Source organism: Phyllostomus hastatus, unplaced genomic scaffold (genome assembly GCF_019186645.2).
Source record: "Phyllostomus hastatus isolate PE091 unplaced genomic scaffold, TTU_PhHast_1.1 phas_contig_17, whole genome shotgun sequence".
NCBI lineage: Eukaryota > Metazoa > Chordata > Mammalia > Chiroptera > Phyllostomidae > Phyllostomus > Phyllostomus hastatus.
This window is the reverse complement of record NW_025333664.1, coordinates 35900670-35923289: the sequence shown is the minus strand read 5'-3', so window position 1 is coordinate 35923289 and position 22620 is coordinate 35900670. Positions and strand designations below refer to the sequence as shown.

The window sequence follows — 22620 nt, the reverse complement described above, 5'->3', positions numbered from 1 at the left end:
TTCAGTTAATTGTCCTGACCTTTTTTCCAAGTGATTTTGGGGTTTTGCCTATTTTCTATTCTGCCTCTTTTGCCTGTGGATTATACTGATATTGGGCTTGGTGATTCTTGATATTTAGACTGCAGCTTATGCAACAATCATCTTCCTTTCCTTCTTCGAAGAAACCACTGTTCGACCAGCTTTGTGAAATAACAGAAAACGGGCAGGGCCCAGGCTACACATATGAGTGCTAAATCATGACCCTGGTGTAAAGCTGTGAGAGAAAAGACAGAAATTACAGGAATAGAGCCTGAAAGATGCATTAGTGTGGGTCCCCCACCAAATTAAAGGAGTTTTGTTTTCTTTTTTTCTGCAGGTAAACAGAACAAAATACAGCTGGCGAAATTAGAGCAAAGGATTTCCGGTCCTTCCAAGGGACTTGCCTACCCCCACCCCACCCTCCTCCACAGCTCCTGCTGCTGTCTTCCCGCTCTTCCCCAGGGCCCGCAGAGGCTGTAATGCTGAGGACTGGCATTGACTTCCATTTCTTTGCTCCTTTGCTTCATCTTGTGCCTCTGCCAAAACCAAGGGAAAACCATTTGTGAGACTCAAGATAAATGGTCTTCATAGGTTTAGCAAAGATTCTTATTTCTAATACAGTTGTCGCCCCTTATCTGTGGCACAATTTGTTCCCAGACTATGTGCCTGGAACCTCACATAGTACCCAATCCTATATATATATATATATACACACACACACTATGTTTTATCCCTTACATACATACGTATGATAAAGTTTAATTTATCAAATAGGCATAGTAAGAGAGTAACAACAATAACTAATAAAAAATAGAACAGTTATAAAGGTATACTGTAACAAAAGTTATGTGAATGTGGTGTCTCTCAAAATATCTGAAATTTCCATATGGTACTTTTGGACTGCTGTTGACAGCAAATAAATAACTGAAACCATGAACAGCAAAACTATGGATAAGCAGAGACCACTGTAGAGCCGTTCACATTTGTTGCCCTTCAAATAAGCCTAGGAATATATCTTATTTGACTATCAAAGAACTTTGGGTGTCTAAGATGTAATTGCTGGCACATGGTATCTTTACAAAGCATATAAATCACTGCTTAATAAATGTATGCTACACTGACAACTTGCCTCTGCTGATGGGGATGGTTAACACAATTCTTCAAAGTATTCTTTTAAAGATCTAACCTTGACTTGATGTTCACTCCCTTTGTGGGACCATTCCTACACTTTAGTTTCCAGATATCAACATAGAAATAATAATTATGACAGTTCATATAATGTTGATTTGCAAAAGACATTGATGGTTAGCCCACAATTTTGAGATCTTGCTTATTAAGTATCTGCTGCATTCTCCACCTGAGAGAACTATAAGAAAATGCCATGCCTTACAAAAGCCTATATACTTTGTATTTTTATGTTTTTAAATATAAGATGTAACCCACATATAGGGAAATGCATAGATCTTAAACACACTTTAGTCCGTTTTAAAAAATGCATACATTTAATTCACACCACCATCAAGATAGAAAACATTCCCACTGTCCTAGAAAGTTCCCTTTCCAGCCATTAACCCAACTTGTGCTGAGATCAACAATTGATATGATTTCTATTAACATGAATTTCTACATTCCTTCAAGGAAAAATTGAAGCAGATGTACTCTGAGCTAACTTTTTACTTTGGTATCCTATGAATCTTAAAAAAAATACCTTTGAGATTTTTAGGTGTATGTAAAAGCAATACTGTACCAATTATAGACAATATTTAAAATTTTCCAAGTAGACAAGGGAAGAAAGAATGCTGCATAATCCTCCCATTGAGAATAAATTCTGTAGTAAATATTATGGAGTGTTTCCTTACAGGATTTTTTCTATAACTTTCCTACATATTTGTATAACCATAAGTTTTAATTTTAGCAATGAAAATTGTAAACATGAAGAAAGACAATAAAATAACATACTAGAATAGATCTACTATACAGATTTAATGTGTTAATATTTTTCAAATTCCCCTGTAATTTTTATTTTACTTTTAAAAAATAAAACATTACAGATAACTTAAAATTTTATAGATAAATTATTGTAATTTATAAATAAGTTAAAACTATTTCTTTTCCTTTGCAGAGATTACCAAATCCTGATATTGGTATGAATCAATAAGTTGCATGTTTTTATACCTTTAAATACATATATTTATAAACATGCACAAACATAATGAAAAGTACATAGTGTTACTTTGTGTATTATAAGATGTACATAAATAATAATTTTGCTTTACCCTGTTTTGAACCACCCACTTATTATTATTATAAATTTATAGTTAATATAAATTTTAATTTGCCTTTGTGCTTATCATTTTTCTTGGCTCACAATTGTTTCCTGTACCCTATTCTTTCCTTTGCACTCAATTTTCTTTTTACTATTGTACTTTTAGGAGCTTTTAAAGAAAGTGAGCAGCAAATTATCCCCCCCTGAAAATGGCAAGTGCCATTTTCTTAAATGATAATAAAACTAGTCTAGAACAATATTGACAATTATTTTTATCTATGTTTTAAAAACTCACAGGTATTTCATTGTTTCCTGACATAAATTCATGTTGGGAAGCCTGCTCTTTGTGCAATACTGACTTATTTCTAGGTTAACTCTCCTTTCTCTTAAATTCCTTAAAATTTTTCTCTTTGGTGTTATTTAGTACCTACATGTGAATTTATTTTAAGTATAAGTCCTGTGACTTATTGTTCTTCCTTGAACTTAAAATTTATGACCATTATCAACTCTCATAAATCCTCAGTCATTATCTTTCAAGTACTGACAATCCACTCTCTCCTTTTTTAAAATATAGTTTATTGATTATGCTATTACAGTTGTCCCATTCCCCCCTTTACTCCCCTCCACCCTGCACACCCTCTCCCACCCACTTTCCCCCACTTTAGTTCATGTCCATGTGTCATACTTATAAGTTCTTTAGCTTCTATATTTCCTACACAATTCTTACCCTTCCCCTGTCTATTTTCTACCTACCATCTGTGCTACTTATTCTCTGTACCTTTTCCCCCTCTCTCCTCCTCCCACTCCCCTGTTGCTATCCCTCCATGTGATCTCCATTTCTCTGGTTCTGTTCCTGTTCTGGTTGTTTGCTTAGATTGTTTTTGTTTTTGTTTTTGTTTTAGGTGTAGTTGTTAATAATTGTGAGTTTGCTGTCACTTTACTGTACACGTTTTTTATCTTTTTTCTTAGATAAATCCTTGAAGACATTTCATATAATAAGGGCTTGTTGATGATGAATTCCTTTAACTGGATCTAATCTTGGGAGCACTTTATCTGCCCTTCCATTCTAAATGAAAGCTTTGCTGGATAGAGCAATCTTGGACGTAGGTCCTTGCCTTTCATGACTTGGAATACTTCTTTCTAGCCCCTTCTTCTCTGTAAGGTCTCTTTTGAGAAATCAGCTGACTGTCTTATGGAAACTCCTTTGTAGATAACTATCTCCTTATCTCTTGCTGCTTCTAGGATGCTCTGCTTCATTTTAATCTTGGGTAATGTAATTATGATGTGCCCTGGTGTGTTCCTCTTTGGGTCCAACTTCTTGGGGACTCTCTGAGCTTCATGGACTTCCTGGAAGTCTATTTCCTTTGCCAGATTGGGGAAGTTCTCCTTTATTATTTGTTCAAATAACTTTTCCACTTGTTGCTCTTCCTGTTCTCCTTCTGGTACCCCTATAATTTGGATGTTGGAATGTTTAAAGATGTCCTGGAGGTTCCTAAGCCTCTCCTCATTTTTTTGAATTCTTGTTTCTTCATTCTTTTCTGATTAGATGTTTCTTCCTTCTGGTCCACTCCATTGATTTGAGTTCCAGTTTCCTTCCCATCACTATTGGTTCCCTGTTTATTTCACTTAGTGTAGCCTTCATTTTTTCATCTAATTTGCAACCAAATTCAGCCAATTCTGTGAGCATCCTGATCACCAGTGCTTTGAACAGTACGTCTGATAGGTTGGCTATCTCTCCGTCGCTTAGTTGTATTTTTTCTGGAGCTTTGATCTGTTCTTTTGTTTGGGCCTTTTTTTTTGTCTTGACATGCCTGTTATGAAGTGAGGGGTGGAGCCTTAGGTGTTCACCAGGGCGGGCAACTCACATCTGCTGGGTTGTGATGCAGTATGTGGGGGCAGGGTCTGAGAGGGAGCAATGGCACTTGCCCTGCTCTCTGCCAGATTTCAGTCACTTTCCCCACTTCCCCCAAGCAAACTGGGCCCTTCCGGTGCTGATTCCTGAGTGGGTGGGTCTGTGCATGTCCTAGTACCCTGTGGGTCTCTCCAACAAACTCTCCTGTGAGGCTGGGAGTCTCTCTAGCACCTTAGCCCCCACAGGTATTTTCAATTGGTGTTTTCAGGCTTTATTTTTCCTCACTAGAACCCTGGGTTGCGCAGTCTGTCTCGCTCCCCAGTTTCACCTGGTTTATCTGCGTGTCAATATGGGACTGCCTGGTCTGCCAGCTGCCTTGTGCGCTGTGTCCCTCCACAATTGCCGCCTCACTGGGTTCTCCAGCCACTGTTTTGCTGTGAGCTCTCTCTGCCTGGCTGCCCGACTCTGCCCCTCCTACCAGTCTGGATGAATGTTTCTTTAACTCCTTGGTTGTCAGACTTCCATACAGTTCAATTTTCTGTCAGTATTGGTCGTCTTCTTGTTTCTAAATTTTTGTTGTCCTTATTTTGGTTGTGTGAGGAGGCACAGTGCATCTACCTTCCCCACTCTCTCCTTTTAGAATGCCTATTGAACACAAAACAGTTTAGATACCGTATTTGGCCACGTATAATGCACACTTTTTTGCCCAAAATTTTGAGGGGAAAAATAAGGGTACACATTATACATGGGCAGAACCTGAAATACCTGTTATTTGTTCTTGTGTTTTGTAATTATTTGTTTCATAAAATTTCCTGTGCCATATGTTCAAAAATAAATGTTAAAATTTCTCTATAATACAAAAACAAGTATCTAAATATAAATAAATACATAAATTGAATTAAAAAGTTAAAATGAAGGATTTTTTTCCTGAAAGTTCAGGCCAAAAACATGGATGCACATTATACATGGCAAAATATGGTATTTTCTTATCCTTCATATCTCTTCATGTGTTTTTTATACACTACATATTTCCATGCTTTTTCTAAATTGCTTTTAATTTTTTAGTGTCACTCTTTTCTTTTTTAGATCTGCTTTTTATCTGTCATTTATATGTATATTTACTTTATAATATCTTCAAAATTTTTTACTCTCTCAAGTTCTGATGGTACTAGTTGTCTCATAATTTTACCCACTGACTTCATTTTTGATGGATCATTTCCTCATGTATTTTATATTTTAAAATTATGAACTTATCTTGAGAAATTTTTTTCTGCCATAGGAATTCCAAGTGGCAGTTTCACATTTTTATTTGCTACCTGTACCAGGGATAAGGCTAATCTCTAATCAAATATTAAATTAATTTCTGTCTGCATATTACTGTATAACATTGGATAGCATAAATTTGTTTCAAACTCATGGTGCATTTGTGTTTTCTACTTATTATGGGAGCCTTTTTATTTCTTCAGGCAGCATCCTAAACAGACACCAGTCTCCTTGTTAATTTCTTGAGCTGGGAGTCCCAGATTTATATATGTAGAGGTATCAGTTCCAGCTTCTTATGCTGAGTGGCTCAACATCCCAGGTGGGCATTAGAACCCAATCCCTAGGCATAGAGCCTATCTCTGCATCAATGACCAACCTGTGGCCCTCAGGGATTCTGCACCTCCAGCACACCAGATTATTGTTTTGTCTTTCATGTTCCTCTTCACTTCTGGTACATTTGCTTTTGTGTCAGTTGAGCTTTGTACTCTAAAATATTTTTGTTATAGTTTATCTCTAACTTATAAACATTTGTATTGGAAGGGGTTCTGAGTTACCCTCACTGCTTTGGTTACCTATTGCTATGTTACAAACAATTCCAAAACTCAGTGGCTAAAATGTTCAATTATTTATTATTTTTCATGATTTTATAATTTGGCCTGGCCTCAGCTGGGCAGTTTATCTGCTCCAGGTAGTATCTATTAGGGCCAGAACATCAAAGAGACCTTTCAGTTTTTCTCCATGTGGCCATTGTCATTGTGTAGAAGAGCCAGAGCTTCATTCAAAGTGGCTAGATTCTGGGAGCAAGCATTCTGAGTAAGCGAAAATGTAAGTTATTGGGTTGACCTGAAAGTCCATTTAAGTTTTTCTTTAAAATAAGGTATGTTTTTCATTTTTGCTAATGATTTTATTGATTTGGATATTTTGAGTATGTTGGCTATCTCCTGAGTGGGATAGCATTGATTGTTCTCAATTGATGTCTTGATTTGATCATTATTAATTTTAACTGGTCTACCTGAGTGTGGAGCATCATCCAGCAAGAAATCTCCAGAAAGAAACTTCACAAACCACTTTTGACACATTTAATCTGTCACAGTACCTTCTCCATATGCTGCATAAATCTTTTTTTTTTAATTTTATTTATTTATTTTTAGAGAAAGGGAAGGGAAGGAGAAAGAGAGGGAGAGAAACATCAATGTGTGGTTGCCTCTCATGTGCCCCCTCCTGGGGACCTGGCCTGCAACCCAGGCATGTGCCCTGACTGAGAATCAAACTAGTGACCCTTTGCCTTGCAGTCTGGCACTCAATCCACTGAGCCACACCAGCCAGGGCTGCATAAATCTTTTTTTTTGCATTTCAGCTGTGTTTTTGCCTTTTATGAAATAATAAAACACAGTATGCTGAAAATGTTGCTGTTTTCTTCCATTTTCAATATTAAAATAGCTGCACAAAAATTCACCAATTTTGATAAGTTTTTTAAATGCACACTGATATGACAACTGTCACAATACAATCTAACAAAATTGTTTTGAGTGAAGTTAAAGACAACTAAGTGCTACTAAAGTCATCTTACCGAAAAAATCAAATGAATTTTTTGGTCAACCCAATACAATGCCTCTTAATGCCCAATATGGAAGCCACATTCTTCCTGCCATATTTATCCATATTTCTCTAGTTCCATAACCATCTTTATATGCCCTCAAACACTTATTTAAAAATTATACATTTTCAGAATATTCTATAGATTCATTAATCTATTCTATTGTTATTTATGATATCCCTGATTTTCTACAATTATAAATTATACAACACAAAGCATTTTTGTCTTGGGCCTTTATAATTCAAACTGAGTTTCACTAAAGTTCTTTAATTTCCTTGAAGGTATGACACACAGAACTAAAGGTTAGGCTCTTTCTTCCTGTTGAACTACCAGATAACCCCTCCAACCACAACTGTGTAAATATCTCTGTGGGTATCAGTGAAATTCCTCAGGTCACACTGTTCTTTGTGACAACTGTGTTCAAAAATTCACTATTGTTTGAGGAGCAGTTTGGTGTCATCAAAGAATTTTGTATGGGGCTGGAACTGAATTTCCATAAACTAATTTTGAACTTCAAGTTTTGACAACTTACTCATTTGGGTAAAGGTATAAATTGTTGTTTATGGTTCAGGAAAATATTTTGACATTTACCAAGAAAGACAGATTTGTCCTGGTACTGTATCTGAACATTGATCACACAGGAAAATAATAGTGTCTGTAAGAAAAATCTGGGTAAGAAGTCTACAGTTTTTTCCAACAAAAGGACAAAAGGTAAGGCTACACTGAAGAACTTGTATTTAAATTTTTCAGGTTTACTCTCACTTCACTACTTTTTATGGAAACTTCTCTACTATATCATTTTTTCAGTGTAGTAGGATATTTAAAATACAAGAAAGAGGTTAACAATAAAAAAGAAGAAATGATTATAAGACTGTTTGCATGTGCTTGTTTTAGCAGTCTTATGTTATGCATTCATTATGCAAGTTGTATTATATTCAATTTTAAAAGATGTTCAGGATCATGATGGGAAGGACAGATGTGTATTTTCACACATTCTCAAACTTCATTTGGCTGTGATGCAGGAGCTCCAGAGTCTGGGGCAGCATGTCCTCCTGGGGGAGTGCAGAACCTCCCAGAGAAGATACAGGGAGTGTGGGGAGGAACTGGGAGGCAACAGTACAACACATTTGTGTCTTATAGTATACAACCCACAATTCATTTATTCTGTAGGATTTTTTTTATAGCTAAATATTTTAAGCTAGGAATTGGAATAGCAAGCCTTACTTCTTTCCTCTAATTCTTCTCACCAGCCTTCAAGATATGGAAAAGAGTTATAGACCACTCATCATTCTAGACATACTTCAGTCTCTGCTAAGAGATTCAGCATGTCAGTCTGGAAAACTCCTAAATATGGTCTGGCCCAGACTTTTATTTACCTTGGGAATTCCCTGAGGCTCATTCAACTCAACCAATCGGTGTGCAGACATGCAGGTCCACGGGTAGTGGTGTGAGAGATTAGGATATAAGAGGCCTCTTTCTGCCTCAACACACTCAAGGGCCTTTACCCATTCTCCAGGGCAAAGATTTAGTTATTATGCTTAAATAGATATACTAAAACAACTCAGCAGGTAACTTCTGGAATAGCAATACTTCAGAATCAGCTTGGGGTCGCTGAGATAATTTAATCACTCTAGGAGACCAGGTGGTGAGATAGATCAAAAACCATTTTTTTCCTTGCTGTCAAAGCTCAGAAAACCGAAGTACTGCATGATTTGAATATGCTGTGGCTTTTCTTTTTCTTTTAAAGTTGGCAAGGGTCTATGGTAATCCTTCCTACTTACACTCTGTTATTTGGTATAAAGATTTTTAAAGTTTAGTCTGATGCATGTTGTGGGAATTGGTAGAGTTGAGGAAAATCCAAGACACCATTTACAAACAGTTCCTCTGGCCAGTTTAGTCAATTCAAATCCCCACTACAGCAGCAACTTACCTCTTAGTTAATCTTGCTGACTCTCTGTTGGGTCATTTACACTGTCAACCTGACTATTCATTTCAACTGTAATCAGAAAGGAAAACACAAAGGTTAAATATTTATTAAAACCAAATCTCTTAAACACATTAAAATGGCCTCCGAGATGATAAATTTGGTTTTCTTTCTTATACTTCTTTTCAGTTCATTTTCATTAATTTATGATTTTGGGACAATTCTTGTAGATATTTACTGGAGAGGAATGGGGAGGGTAGAATTTCCTCTTTACTAAATTGTAGAAGTTAAGTTGTCAGTTCATATAGATTTTGGGGTTGACCTTTTGGGTATATCCTTAGGTAAATTCAAAGGCCTCAATAGATATATGAGAAAATGAAGAGAAAACAAAGCAAAAGAGATCATTGACCTGCTTAGCTCCCTTTGAAAGGACTATGTCAATAGGCCCCTTTGTTTTGCTATGTTTTCAATTTTGAAACTCAAAAAAAACCTTATGAATTTGCCATTGTATGCAGTGTCAATGGGCTCCATGAAATAGAAAAGCAAAACATCTAACCAGATCACAAAGCAGTAATAATTTACTGTTCTATGTGAACATTTGCATACAAATATAATGCATCATTACTGCCATTGTTCAAAAATAGCCAAGAGCAGGCATAGCTCTGCTCTTGGAAATTTCAAGGGCCATTGATTTAATTAGATTGATATTTTTAAAGCATCAAAGCCCATATTATTAACTGAGAAATGATATACAAATGGAAAATGGCTAGAGCATATATAACAATAGAATTCTTACTTAAAAATTCTGCAGGAACCAGCCTGGGCAATGAAACCACAACCTCTGCAAAAATTAGCTCAGAGTGGGCAGTGACTACCAGGTTCCCTGTATTTTGACCCATGCTTTCAACACAGGACAAATCAGGCCCAAGTCAATCCCTAAAATGTCCCACTTCTATTTAGCCCAAACTTTCTTCTCCATGCCAAGAAACTCAGAGGATGCTTTGAGCCTTCCTTTTTGTTAACTATAAAATTTCCCGCTTCCTTGCTGCCTTTGAGTTGGCCAGACACAAGTGATAAAAGAATACTTTCATAAGCTCTGAATAAGTAATCCTTGTATTTTCTTATAACTTTTTCTTGAAAATGAAAGCTTTACTGAAGCAAAATAGTAGCAAATGCTAATTTTCACTCTCCAAAGTGGCTTGAAAGGAACAACATCCTACCCAACTCTTTCTCAAGGAGGAAGGTTTTAAAAGCAGGCCTTTTTGATCTCATCTGCATATTAGTCTAGAATTCTACTGATGTGTGAGCTCATTCTAAACTCAGTTATAAACTGGTCAGACATGAAAATTCTACTTATATAGAAAAAATAATGTGAAGGGGGACTGCCAAAAAAACAGAATTATCTTCTGAAGGGTAGGCCCCTTGTAGTACAGGCTTTCCCCACTAGGTGCATATTCTAGGAACCCATCTGTATCAGTGTACCAGCTGATGTTCTTGTGAGAGGCTGTGTTTGGCTTCAGTGAATTTTTTTTGAAGATTCTTTTAACACGCCCATTTCCTGATGGGTGATTTATGAGTGAACCAGCCCACACCACACTGAGTATTCAGCAGTTTTTGACCAAAATCAGCATGACACCCATGCCTTTTCCCAAATCTTGCCTAACGTGACTTTTTTTTCTTTCCCAAAATGAAAAAGGTCCTCAAAGGGAAAGTTTTGCTGATGTGGAAGAGGTGAAACAAAAAAGAGCAGAAGCACTAAAAGGCATCAAAATTAACAAGTTCAAGAACTGTTTTGAGCAGTGTGAAAAACATCTCAATAGGTGTGTTGCATCAAAATGGAGAGTACTTTGAAGATGACAAGTTTAAAAATATAAGAATAAATATACAATTTTTTTATAAACTCTGGGTTTTTTGGGTCCCTCTTTGTACATGTACTTTTAATACTGCTCTACAAAGTTATTGTAAGTGCATCCATCTCAGTGTGGAACCATGCAGAATAAAGTGTAGTAGAGCATTCATTTTCTGTTTCTTCCTCTAACCCAAGGGTCACTAATTTCAAAACCTACTATCCATGTTATTATACAGAGCATTCCACGATCAAATACATGTAGGAAAAGCAACTTTAAACCATGCTTTTAAAAAAATAATGTATTTATTTATTCTTAGAAAGAAGGGAAGTGAGGGAGAGAAACATCAATGTGTGAGAGATAAATTAATTGATTGCCTCTAGCACACCCCCAGCTGGGGTCCTGGCCCACAACCCAGGCATGTGCCCTGACCAGGAACTGAACCAATGATCCTTCAGTTCAGAGGCCACCACTCAATCCACTGAGCTACACCAGCCAGTGAAAAACCATGTTAATAAATTCCTTTATAGCTGAGACTTCTGAGAGCCTGTAATATGCATGGTGAATTTCCAAATAAGGACTTAGTATTACTCACATTTATTTCCTTTTTATTCAATAAGCATTGTATGGGGTTAGTGTTCTTCAGAACATGCTTTGTAAAAATTTGTTAGGAATTGTATCTATGGAGGCAAAATGAGGTTGAACAAGTTTTGTTCAACTGAGTGTGACTAATGTGTGGTAGCTTTTAATGAATGGCTCTGGTATTTAAAAACATCATTCTCCTAGATAATGTTTGCCCATTAGTAAAAAAATTAGTCCATGAAAAAGGGCCTATAGCAGGCAGGCATACCCAGTACTATAGGAAACTCTATGTAAAACCACCAAGTCACTTCTACCAGCAGCTGATTTTTTTTACCAGGGTCATTATCAACTCAAATTAATCCCCCCCACCCCTTTTTGGCTAAAATAACTCAAGCAGCAAGATACATATATACAGTTGATCACTGATCACTTCTGGTTCTCCTAAGCTTTGTGGGGGCAATGGCAATTAAATATTTATTAAATAATGTGTGCTCAAATAGTAGTTTTTTTTTCAATGCAAGCAATGACATTTCAAAGGGTTTCTAGCAGGAGTCAAGGTATGCTCATATTCCTGAAGTTCAGAATCTTCAAGCACCTTCAAAATGAGAAGTGAATAAAAAAATTCCTAAATATATTTCTAGGGTGCTTTTAAAGACTCAGAAGGTTTTTAGGGCCAAGATATCTGATGTGATGCAGTCAGGTAAAGTGATACAGGTCCTAGAACAACCTTAGCCAAGCCAAGGCTCCAGAGTGTGGTTGAGGTTGCAGTTGAACAAGCACTTTTTTTGCAGAAGTAAGTGGTATTTCTGTAACGTTCACCAGCTAGACTTCATGCAGTCCAGTTTAGCATCAGAATTACCCAGTGCAGCCTCATTTCTATGAGATATGAATAAACTGAAGCATATGCTGTTTTTTAAACTGAGCTGGAGTATTTAAAGAAGGCTGACAATTTTATTAGTTCCCAGGAGAAAATGGTTTTTGAACTTGACCTTGTTCTAACTGAATATGCTAATTTGTAGAATAAATGGCTCCCTTAATCCTAGATTACATACAGAAAATGTACCAGATTTGTAGGCTGCATGAGCTCAGAGTATTTAGAAACTTACCATCAAGACTTGTCGAGCTTACTGTGTCACAGGAGCCTTTGCTTTTCACAGAAACTCTAGGCATGTCCTCACCTTGAGCTGGAAGAGTGAAAGAAGATAGTCTCTTGATTAATAAAAAATTAGAACAGTCTGACTGCCAATTGTTCTGTCACCCTCCATTGCTCTCTTAAATTTAAAAATACTCCTGGGATTCAATTTCTTTTGTGGAAAAAGTTAAAGGAGGAAATAGTGGTTTGAGTTGCTGGGATACCTTAGTGCTGTCATCTTGAACATTTTCTAATTTGTGAGATAATCACATATAGACATATATACACATTTTTTTAAATTAGAAATCTGGTAGCATGAAAGCAGGGAAACTTGGTTTAATCAGAACAACCTACAATTTAAATTTAGGAAAATTTGTATATGTGTGAGTTTATGCAGCTTAACCTTTGAAGAGAGAGGAAAAAAGAAAACCTACTTTGCCTTAGGCATGCCTGAAAGCAAAGCAGAAACATTCATTTTCCCGGCAGTGACTTTTTTCCCCCCCTACAAGTGAATGGCTTAGTTGCTTCTCTAGGAGACCTCTCAGATGCTGCTATTTTGGATTGTTGAGAACCCAGTCTTTAGTTAATTTCCATTGTGACTGTGTCTATTTGCATGGCTTTGGAAGGCATGTCATCCATTTACTCTGACTGAAGTTATATTATATCCTTACATGTAGGAGTAAAGGATTTTTTTTTATTGTGACAAATTTTCCTGATGGTTAATATGCTCTACTTCTTAGTTAAGTAGCTATTATGTTTTCACAACTTGAAGAACCAGAGGATTTGAAAATCAGGATGCTCACAGAATTGGTTGAATATGGTCACAAAATAGAGGAAAAGGTGATGGCTATGAAAAGTGAAATACAGGAAAATGTACAGTGAACTAACAGTGAAAGGAAGGAAACTGGAACTCAAGTCAACAATTTGGAACAGAAGAAAGAAAGAAAAAAAGAAACATTCAGCCAGAACAGAATGAAGAAATAAGAATTCAAAAAAATGAGAAGAGGCTTAGGAACTTCCAGGACAGCTTTAAACGTTCCAATATCCAAATCATAGGGGTGCCAGAAGGAAAAGAGGAAGAGCAAGAAATTGAAAACTTATTTGAAAAAATAATGAATGAGAACTTTGCCAATCTGGCAAAGGAAATAGACTTCCAGGATGTCCAAGAAGCTCAGAGAGTCCCAAAAGAGTGGGACACAAGGAAGCACACACCAAGGTACATCATAATTACATTACCCAAGATTAAAGATAAGGAGAGACTCTCAAAAGCAGAAAGAGGAAAGGAGAGCATTACCTACAAAGGAATGTCCATGAGACTATCAGGTGATTTCTCAAAGAAACCTTGCAGGCAAGAAGTGCTTGGAAAGAAGTATTCCAACTCATGAAAGGCAAGGACCTATATCCAAGATTGCTCTATCCAGCAAAGCTATCACTTAGAGTGGAAAAGCAGATAAAGTGCTTCCCAGATAAGGTCAAGTTAAAGGAATTCACCATCACCCAGCCCTTATTACATGAAATGTTAAAAGGACTTATCTAAGGAAAAGAAGATAAAAGATATGAACAGTAAAATTACAACAAACTCACAGCTATTAACAACCGAACCTAAAAAACAAAAACAAACTAAGCAAACAACTAAAATAGGAACAGAATCATAGAAATGGAGATCACATGGAGGGTTATCAATGGTAAAGTGGGAGGGTGAGAGAGGGGGAAAAGTTACAGAGAATAAGTAGCACAAATGGTAGGTAGAAAATAGACAGGGGGAGGTTCAGAATAGTATAGGAAACGTAAGTCAAAGAACTTATATGTACAACCCATGGACATGAACTAAAGGAGGGGAATGTAGGTAGTAGGGGATGTACAGAGTGAAGGGGAGTGAAGGGGGGAAATGGGACAACTGTAATAGCATAATCAATGAAATACATTTAAAAATAAAAATAATTGTACAGATAATATGCTGAAAATTTATATTTTCATTTAGTTATTTCTGTAATTTTTTAAGCAGGATATTACATTTATTTTTATTACATGAGTACTTACTGAGCCTGCAGTATATTCAATTTGGTGTGCCTTTGAGTGAGAATGAAGTGAGGATGGGAAAGATATGGTTTATAAGTTCTTCAAAGGAAAATACGTACAAAGATAGAACTTTCACTCTTGTAATGATTTACTGAAAATCAAGAAGCATAACTCAAAGGTGAACAACCTCTGAGCCTGGGTGGTTGGATGGTAGGGCTGACAGTACTTGAAGACATATAAAACAAGCAGATTTGAGGAAGTTGAAGAAAGCCATTTTAGATTCGAAGTCTGAAGTGCTGGGTCATTTCAGTGGAAATGCCAAACAGAAACAGATTTTTGCACCCAGTGCTGAGGGAAAAAAATGCATTAGATGTGTACATATTTGAAAGATATCATTATAGAAGTGACACTGATAATATGAGAGAAGTTAGGAAAAAGATAACACAGGAAGGAAAAAAGAGACTCATTGGCTCTCAAACCCTTCCAGAACAATATGAAATAATTGTGTCCATGAGTTCTTTCCATTAGTTCCTGTGGATGAAGAAGGGAAAAGAAGACTTGAAAGTTCCAACTGGACTTAACACTGTATCTTATCCTTTCTCACTCTACCAATTCTAGAAATTAAACAATTTTTTAATTAGTCATCAACATATTCCTTAAAGACATAACTATAGTAGAAAACATCAATGGATTTCTCCAAGCCTGAAAGAAGAAAATCTTTGCTAATTTTCCTTCAAAACACAAAATAACCAAAAAATGGAACTATTTAATGTTATCTAAACATTACAAATTTTGGATAAAAAAATACCATAAGCAAATGTTTAAAAACAGAAAGGTTGCCCTGGCTGGTGTGGCTCAGTACATTGAGTGCCAGCCTGAGAGCCAAAGGGTTGCTGGTTTGATTCCTAGTCAGGGCACATGCCTGGGTTGTGGGCTTGTCCCCAGTAGTGGGTACTTGAGAGGCAGCAACACATTGATATTTCACTCCCTCTCCTCCCTCCCTTCCCCTCTCTAAAAACAAATAAATCTTTAAAAAAGATAAAATAAAAAAGAGGTTACAAATTGAGAAAAAATATTTATACCTTTTATCATAGACAAAAGGTATAAATCTTTAAAGGTAAACATCTTTAATAAATAAAAAGTCCAAAAATAGAGATGAAAAAGATCAAGAATCTTATAGAAAATTGAGCAAGAAATTTAACAATTGTTCATTAAAAATAAATAAATAAAAATGGCCTGTAGTCATGTGAATACATGACTCACTTTGCTAATAATGAAGGAAACAGAAATTAAAATCACATTGAGAAAGGAATTTCTGCCTAAAGTGGACTACTATGATGTAGCCTAACCCTCTTACCAAGAATAGCTAGAAACACTGGAAAGGTTATACAAGACAATATTTTAAGGCACTAGAGAGCCACCAATGCAGCACACTCTTGAAGAGGTACAAAATAATGTGACATTCCACATGTTCCAAGAAGTTGATCAGAACCTCCAGAAGTCTTAAGAGATCAGGAGGGGTGGAACAATAGGGAGGGGCAGAACTTGAAGGTCAAGGCCCACCAAGAAATAGGTGTCCTGATAAGTACTTTGAATTTTCTATGGAGTCTCTTGAAGGGTTAGACTTTGGGGCCAGGGTGAATTTGAAAAAGACCAGCTCTTTAAAAAAGTGAAGTCCATCAGCTTGGTTTCTTCAGATTGCTGAGCTGGGCAGTTTTGTATCTTTTAGCTAGTTTCTCTCTTGCAGGTCTCAGCTTTGAACAACAGAATCTTTGAAATATTGTTCTTATACACTTTCCTATTCTACCTTCACCTAAGCCAGGATAAGCAGAGATCTTACCTGCTGGCTTTTTTTCTACAAGGTCTTCTACTATTGGTGCCTTCTATTTTAGGCCTGGATGCAGCTGCTGCTGCTTGGGGCAGAGATAAAGAAAATGTTTTTGGGTTTCTTTTGTAGGTTGCTTAATGAATAATGAAAATCAGAATAAAGGTCTCTGATCTACTTCAAGGCAAAAACAAAAAATACCAGAAAGAAAAAAACCCCAAACTCCTCCACAAACAAAAACAACTGAAGTCCAACTTCTAATCAATTTAGTTTCTAATATGTTACAGTTCTCTGCTCTGTCTTACCTGATTTTCAAAAGCAAAAATAAATCCTTTCTGGGAAAAGGTTAAACCACTCAGAGCCTCAGGTTAGCGGTACAGTGTTTTGCACAGAGTGTAGTGTCCTGCATTAAAAAAAGTTACCTGGCATTTCAAAAGAATCAGAATGAATCACTTAAAATCAAGAAAATAGGATAACAGAGACGTAGTAGAGATCCAGATATTACAGACACAACTTTAAAATGATTAATGTGTTTAAGAATTAAGTGCCAAAATGAAAATTTTTCATGGCAAAGAAGTTGGCTAGATTAATGGAAACTATTAAAAAGTCAGATGTAAATTTTAAAAGCAAAAAATATAAAATAATTGAAGTTAAAAATTCAATAGGTGGATTTGGCAGCAATTAGACACAAAGAAGGAATTAGTAAACTGAAAGTTAGGTTAAAAGAAAAATAAACAATAAAGTACAGTTTTTAAAAAGACTAAAAGGAGTTACTAAACATGTAAGATAGGGCCTAACCTATATGTAATCTGGCAAAATCATTATTTTAAAATATAATGGCTGATAATTTTTCCCAAATTACTAGAAGATGTCATATCATGCTTAAAAAGTTTTATGATCCACAAGCAGGATTAATATAGAGCATACCCCATTGAAGCTAATCTATGTAAAACTGATGAAAATCAAGGTTTAAAAATATAAAATTATTTAGTGGACAAAAATCCATTAATTTAAAAAATAGTAACAATAGGACCTATAGATGACACCAAAAATAATGGAAGCCAGAAACAATGCAATGACATCTTGAAAGTGCCAAAAGAAAAAATATCCAATATAAATTTTTGTGCTTAACAAAAATTCTTTTAAGTTTTAATTTATAATAAAACAATTTCATGGAAAAAAGTGAAATTGGTAATCAGTAAACCTACCCTGAAGGAACAGTTTTCACCACACCCCAAATAAATTCTGAATAGATTATAAAAGTAACTGTGAAAGGTAACAGAAAAAAGGCCTTCACATTGCAAAGCACTAACCATTAGGGAAAGACTGGAAATCTGGAAGGCATTAATCAGCATCATTAGTTTATCAAAACACCAGTAAGAGTGTGCAAAATAAGCCAGTGTAAGCATACATCAGCAATATAGGTTATTTACAAAGGACTTTGTACTAAAACATTAAAAAATCAATATACAAAATGACATTGAAAACACAGGGAAACCAACAGGAAAAAAAAAAGACACAGATATGTCACAAAAGAGGACATTCTGGTTGGTCACTTAATTTTCTGAATCATTTCTACCAAATCTTATAGTATTTAAATCTATGACTTTTTCACTATTAAAATGACTATAAAATGCTCTAACTTTTTGTTTGTCTAGGAAACCATCAGAACTAGTTAACATGTAACATTATTGTTATTTTTATAAGAAATGATGACTGCAGAATGAAAATTAATGCCTAACACTATATAAGCATTACTTCTTGGACTTTCTCCTCAGGTTTGTGTTTTTGTAATGGTAGGATCTAGAAGTACTTGTGGATAATTCTTCCAGGAAATTGCTTTCAAAATCATTATAACCAATGGTAATAACCCTGGTGATATTACTATGGAGGAATTTCTTTGACATCAAAGGTAACTTTCTTTGTAATAGTCAGAAAGTTAGTCAATTAAACAATGCTCAATGAAAATTAAGCAACATACAAAACACTTTTAAGAGCTGGGTGAGAGAGGAAGGAAGAAGTTGAAGAAAGTATAACCTGAAAGGCAAATCAGAGAGTAGTAAATATTTATGTTGCTGTCCTAAGTTTTGTTTTTTCAACTTAGTTATTTTATAACACAATACAGTCATATGAGAACTCTCAGGTTGTGCCACTACATTGGGACAGATTAGTATGAGATGCAATGGCAGGTTTGAGATCTGTGACAGAGAGAAAAAAGCAGAAATCAAGGTTGTAGCTCTCTGTACACTACTATATTCTAGGAGAAGAGTGAGGTATAGTTTGTTAGAACTGCCTTCAAAGACTTCAAAGACTCTAAGTATATTTGGTAGACATTACTCATTTATTTAAATTATGAGGGTGCATGATACATGCATATATGTGTGTATATATGGTATGAATAAATGACTTTATGTGCATGCAGTGGCATACTTATGTGAATATGAATGTGCATGTCTGTATGCATATAAAAGTATGTGTGTATTTGTGGTGTGTGGGGGGGTATCTCTGTGTGCATGTGTGTGTGTGTGTCTGTGGTGTTTTGGGAAAGAGAAAGAAGAGTGACAGACATTTGTTACCCTGACATGTATGGAACTAGTATTATCTTAATGGTTTTACCCCTGCTGAGCAATGTAACTAAGTGCCTCAGAGAAATGAGTCCATTTCACATAGACAACAGAATGTGATCAAAACAAAAATTGCATCTACAGCCTATTCATTTTAGTTTGCCTGTTCCTCCCCCCATTTTCATTGCTGCTACTTGAAACACAAACAAGAGATGCCTTTTAGGATTCTTAGCAGGAGGTTAAAAAATACTGAAATAGAGTCTGGGACATTCAGTACTAGTCTCATTTTAATTTACCAACTGTAACTGTCCTCCTCAAAGTCTTGATTACTGTATTCTTTTGTAAATCAATTTCATTACATAAAATGTAATAAATTAAGCAGGTCTCCTCACAAAGAAAAGATACCACTCTGGCTGGAGTGGCTCAGTGCATTGAACGCCAGCCTGGGAACCAAAGGTCACTGGTTCCATTTCCAGCCAGGGAACCTGCCTGGGTTGCAGGCCAGGTCCCCAGTGAGGGGCATGCAAGAGGCAACCACACATTGATATTTCTCTCCCTCTCCTTTTCTCTCCTTTCCCCTTTCTCTAAAATAATAAATAAAATCTTTAAAAAGAAAACAAGAAAAGAAAAGGTAGGAAGATGTATATGGAATGCAATTAACTGGATTTTTAATTACATAAACATGGAAAGATATTAGAGAATCTTCAAGTTTTTCTTTTCTGATTTGTATTGACAATAAATTTAATGCAACAAACAGAATTACAAACAATTATTTCCCAGAATGTGAATTTTATAGGTGTCATGACAGCTATAGACAGCAGGGTCTATATGGATTCAATTGTATTGAATTAAAGTGGTGTTGACTTAAAGAAGAATTCTTGAACCATCTTCAAAACTTTTGCCATATCTATGTTGCAACTTTACTATTAATGCAATGAATTAGGTAATTGTTCAGAAATGCTCTCTTCCTATCTTCTATCCCTATAGAGTCCACTACATTGTCCCTTGACACTGGCGTGTCTGTGGAATTTGTTTTGGCCAATGGGATATTAGCAGAAGTTAGTTTAACAGAACCTTAAAATGAATCTTTACAGTTGAGGCTTTCCCTCTTGAGCTCCTGCCTTTTATCCCAAGGAGAACATTCTTTACAGAACAGTTGATCCAAAGAAGATGAAACCTGAACTCAACTTACAGCCTGACCTCTTTCCTAGCCCAGAGGATGTGCTTGATCCTCATATCCATGAACAAAAGAATAGGTGATGTTCTAAGGTCCAGAGATTGAAGATATTTTTTTATGTAGCAATATTTGAGCAGAGCTAAAATACTTGATAATACATTTTTAATTGCTTCTTAATTTTGTCTCATAGTGATACCAATAACCTGGCTAGACCTTGGGGGGAAAGGAGGGAACACAGGAGGAGATGGTGAACCACTGGAGGCAGTAGTCAAGACTGCGTTATCCAGGTAACCAGCTAGTGCCTTGTGAACGCTCTACCTCCAAGCAGGCCTGTCCTGCTTCTGGTGACAAATCGTCCACCCCTGGGCAAGATGGTGGGAGAAGGAAGCATTATACTGAGCACGTGCAAGGTTAGTGAGTCAATTAAATAGGGGGAAAAGCCCTCCTACTTCCTTCTGGTACATGATTGAGGGTGGGTCTGGGGAAAGGCAGGCACATGTGCCCTAGAGGTTGAAATGGCAGCAGGTGAAGGTGCTGTATGAAACTTTTCAGCCTAGCCTGAGGAAAAGAAGGAATTGGTTTCTCCCAGGGTACATGGACATTTGGGCATGTTGAGGAAGCACCTGACCCTTCTCATACTTAAAACCGATTTAATCCCAAGGGAAGAAAAGGACATTCTCTTACCCACCTGGTGAACATATTGGCCAGTGCATTTGTGAGAGCTTGTGGCTCTGAAGCCATGTGGCCATTGGTTGCGTTGACCTTACATACCATTCTGAGGAAGGAGCCTGAAGGTGGACAGCAACCAGGAACAAGTAAGCCAGCTAGATAATGGCTCAGCAGCTGCCTGTAGTTCCTAAAGGATGGTACTTGGAATAGGAAAAGGAATTCTGGATGTTGCTTTTGGTTTTGGTCTGGCTGAGGGGTGGGCTTTCTTCTGAGTTTCCAGAGGGAATGGGCTTTTGAGACAAGAGTCTGCTATTCTCCCAGACTGGACAACATTGAAAATCTTTTTCCTTTCTCACCAAGCTCTGCCTCTGGAATTTGCTTGTTGGTAGTGGCAGGCAGTCAAACCTCCACTCTTGATTTGTGCCTTTTAACACATTTTAATAAATGTGTTAATTTTTACATGACCTAAATTGTCTTTAGAACTACAGATGGTGAATAGAAAAGATGGTGGCAGGTAGGAGGGAGCTGAACCCACTTGCTTGAGTACCCAACTGGGACACATAGCCGATCTTCTGAAGAACAGGGTGAACAGCCAAGAGAATCCAAGCTGATAAGAAGTTTGGAAGCCAAAGGTTGCAGAGGATGCATAAAAATGGACAGCAAGGGGATTTTGTAGGTTGAAGGGATGGTCCCTGGGCCCTGCCCTGGAGACCACAGTAGTCACGGGAGCTTTGGAGGAGAGCTGGGTTAGTGATTGCAGCTCAGTGGTTCCCTCCCCTTTCAGAGTGGGGAAGTCATAGACATGGATATATAAAATCACTGAGGGGATAAAAAGGCAGTAAGTAACTGAGGGGATAAAAAGACACAGTGCCAGTGGTGTACCCTGGCTGGACTGGTGGTCACTGGCTGGGACTGTACCAGAGAAATTGGGGAGCTGGGTGACACCTGGATATGAGAGAAGAGATGGGCCATGACTGGCCATAACCAGGATAGACCCTAGACTGGTCAGAGTTGGTCTGTGTGGAAAGCTGGGCATGTGTTAGGAAGAGCCACTGTACTCAAGGGAACCTCCCTCAAAAGAGGATCTAAGCCACCGTGCAAGGACTTGGCATGCATGGTGGCTGGGCAAGCAAAGTGGGAAATGGGGGTGCAATTTGCTCCCATTCAAGTCACCTCACAGATTGATCAAAGGAGATGGCAGGGGCTTGGAGAGGTAGCAGTGCCCAGAGAGACTTCTTTCAGTAGGGGAACAGAGCACCCCTGAAGGATTTCATACATGTGTGCACACCCAGGCCAACAAAGAGGAAGGAGGAGAGGTGTGATTTGCTCCCACTCAAAAGGTTACATGATGAGATGGATTATATGTGCCTGGCTGGCACATATGCCCAGAGTGGACAGTGCTGGCTGCACAGTGAACTGAGGGCATGGGCTGAAAGCTGGGCACCTGTGATTGTTGTAGCCTAGACTGAGTCCCCTTCCTTGTGGAACCATAGGAAAGAAAAAAATGGAGCCCAGCCCCTCTCAGCCTTCAGCATACGGAAGACCAGCAAAACATACTTTGCAGGTTTAAAGTCAGCATGAGACTTTTTTTCCAAGTGTAAGACAATAAGACCTGGAGTTATGAAAAAAATGGAAACAAATTAAGAAAGAAGTCAGAAGGTAAACTCTAAAAGCTGAGACAAATTTCACTTTGAAGAGCAAACAAAACAAAGTGGGAGTTGTGAATACCAGTTAACCTGCTGGAGCAGAGAACCCACCAACAAAGGGGCCACCAACAGGTAAAGCCAAAGTACAATAATAGAGCCCACTCAAACAGAAGAAAGGGCAACCCTAGAACATTCAGACAAGGAGAGAAAAGAGGCTACAGCCCTGAGTCCCACAAAAT

General features: G+C 37.1%; 1 protein-coding gene across 1 annotated transcript in view; it reads right to left on the bottom strand.

Moving 5' to 3' along the window:
• Positions 1-455: 455 nt before the first annotated feature.
• MACROD2 (mono-ADP ribosylhydrolase 2) overlaps positions 456-22620 on the bottom strand; it is a 2133612-nt gene continuing 2111447 nt past the window's right edge. The window contains exons 17-19 of the mRNA XM_045832893.1: positions 12456-12533; positions 8927-8992; positions 456-554 (exon numbers count right to left, since the gene is read on the bottom strand). Coding sequence (XP_045688849.1) covers positions 8934-8992; positions 12456-12533 — 137 coding nt within the window. The 3' untranslated portion in view covers positions 456-554; positions 8927-8933. The remainder of the gene's footprint in view (positions 555-8926; positions 8993-12455; positions 12534-22620) is intronic.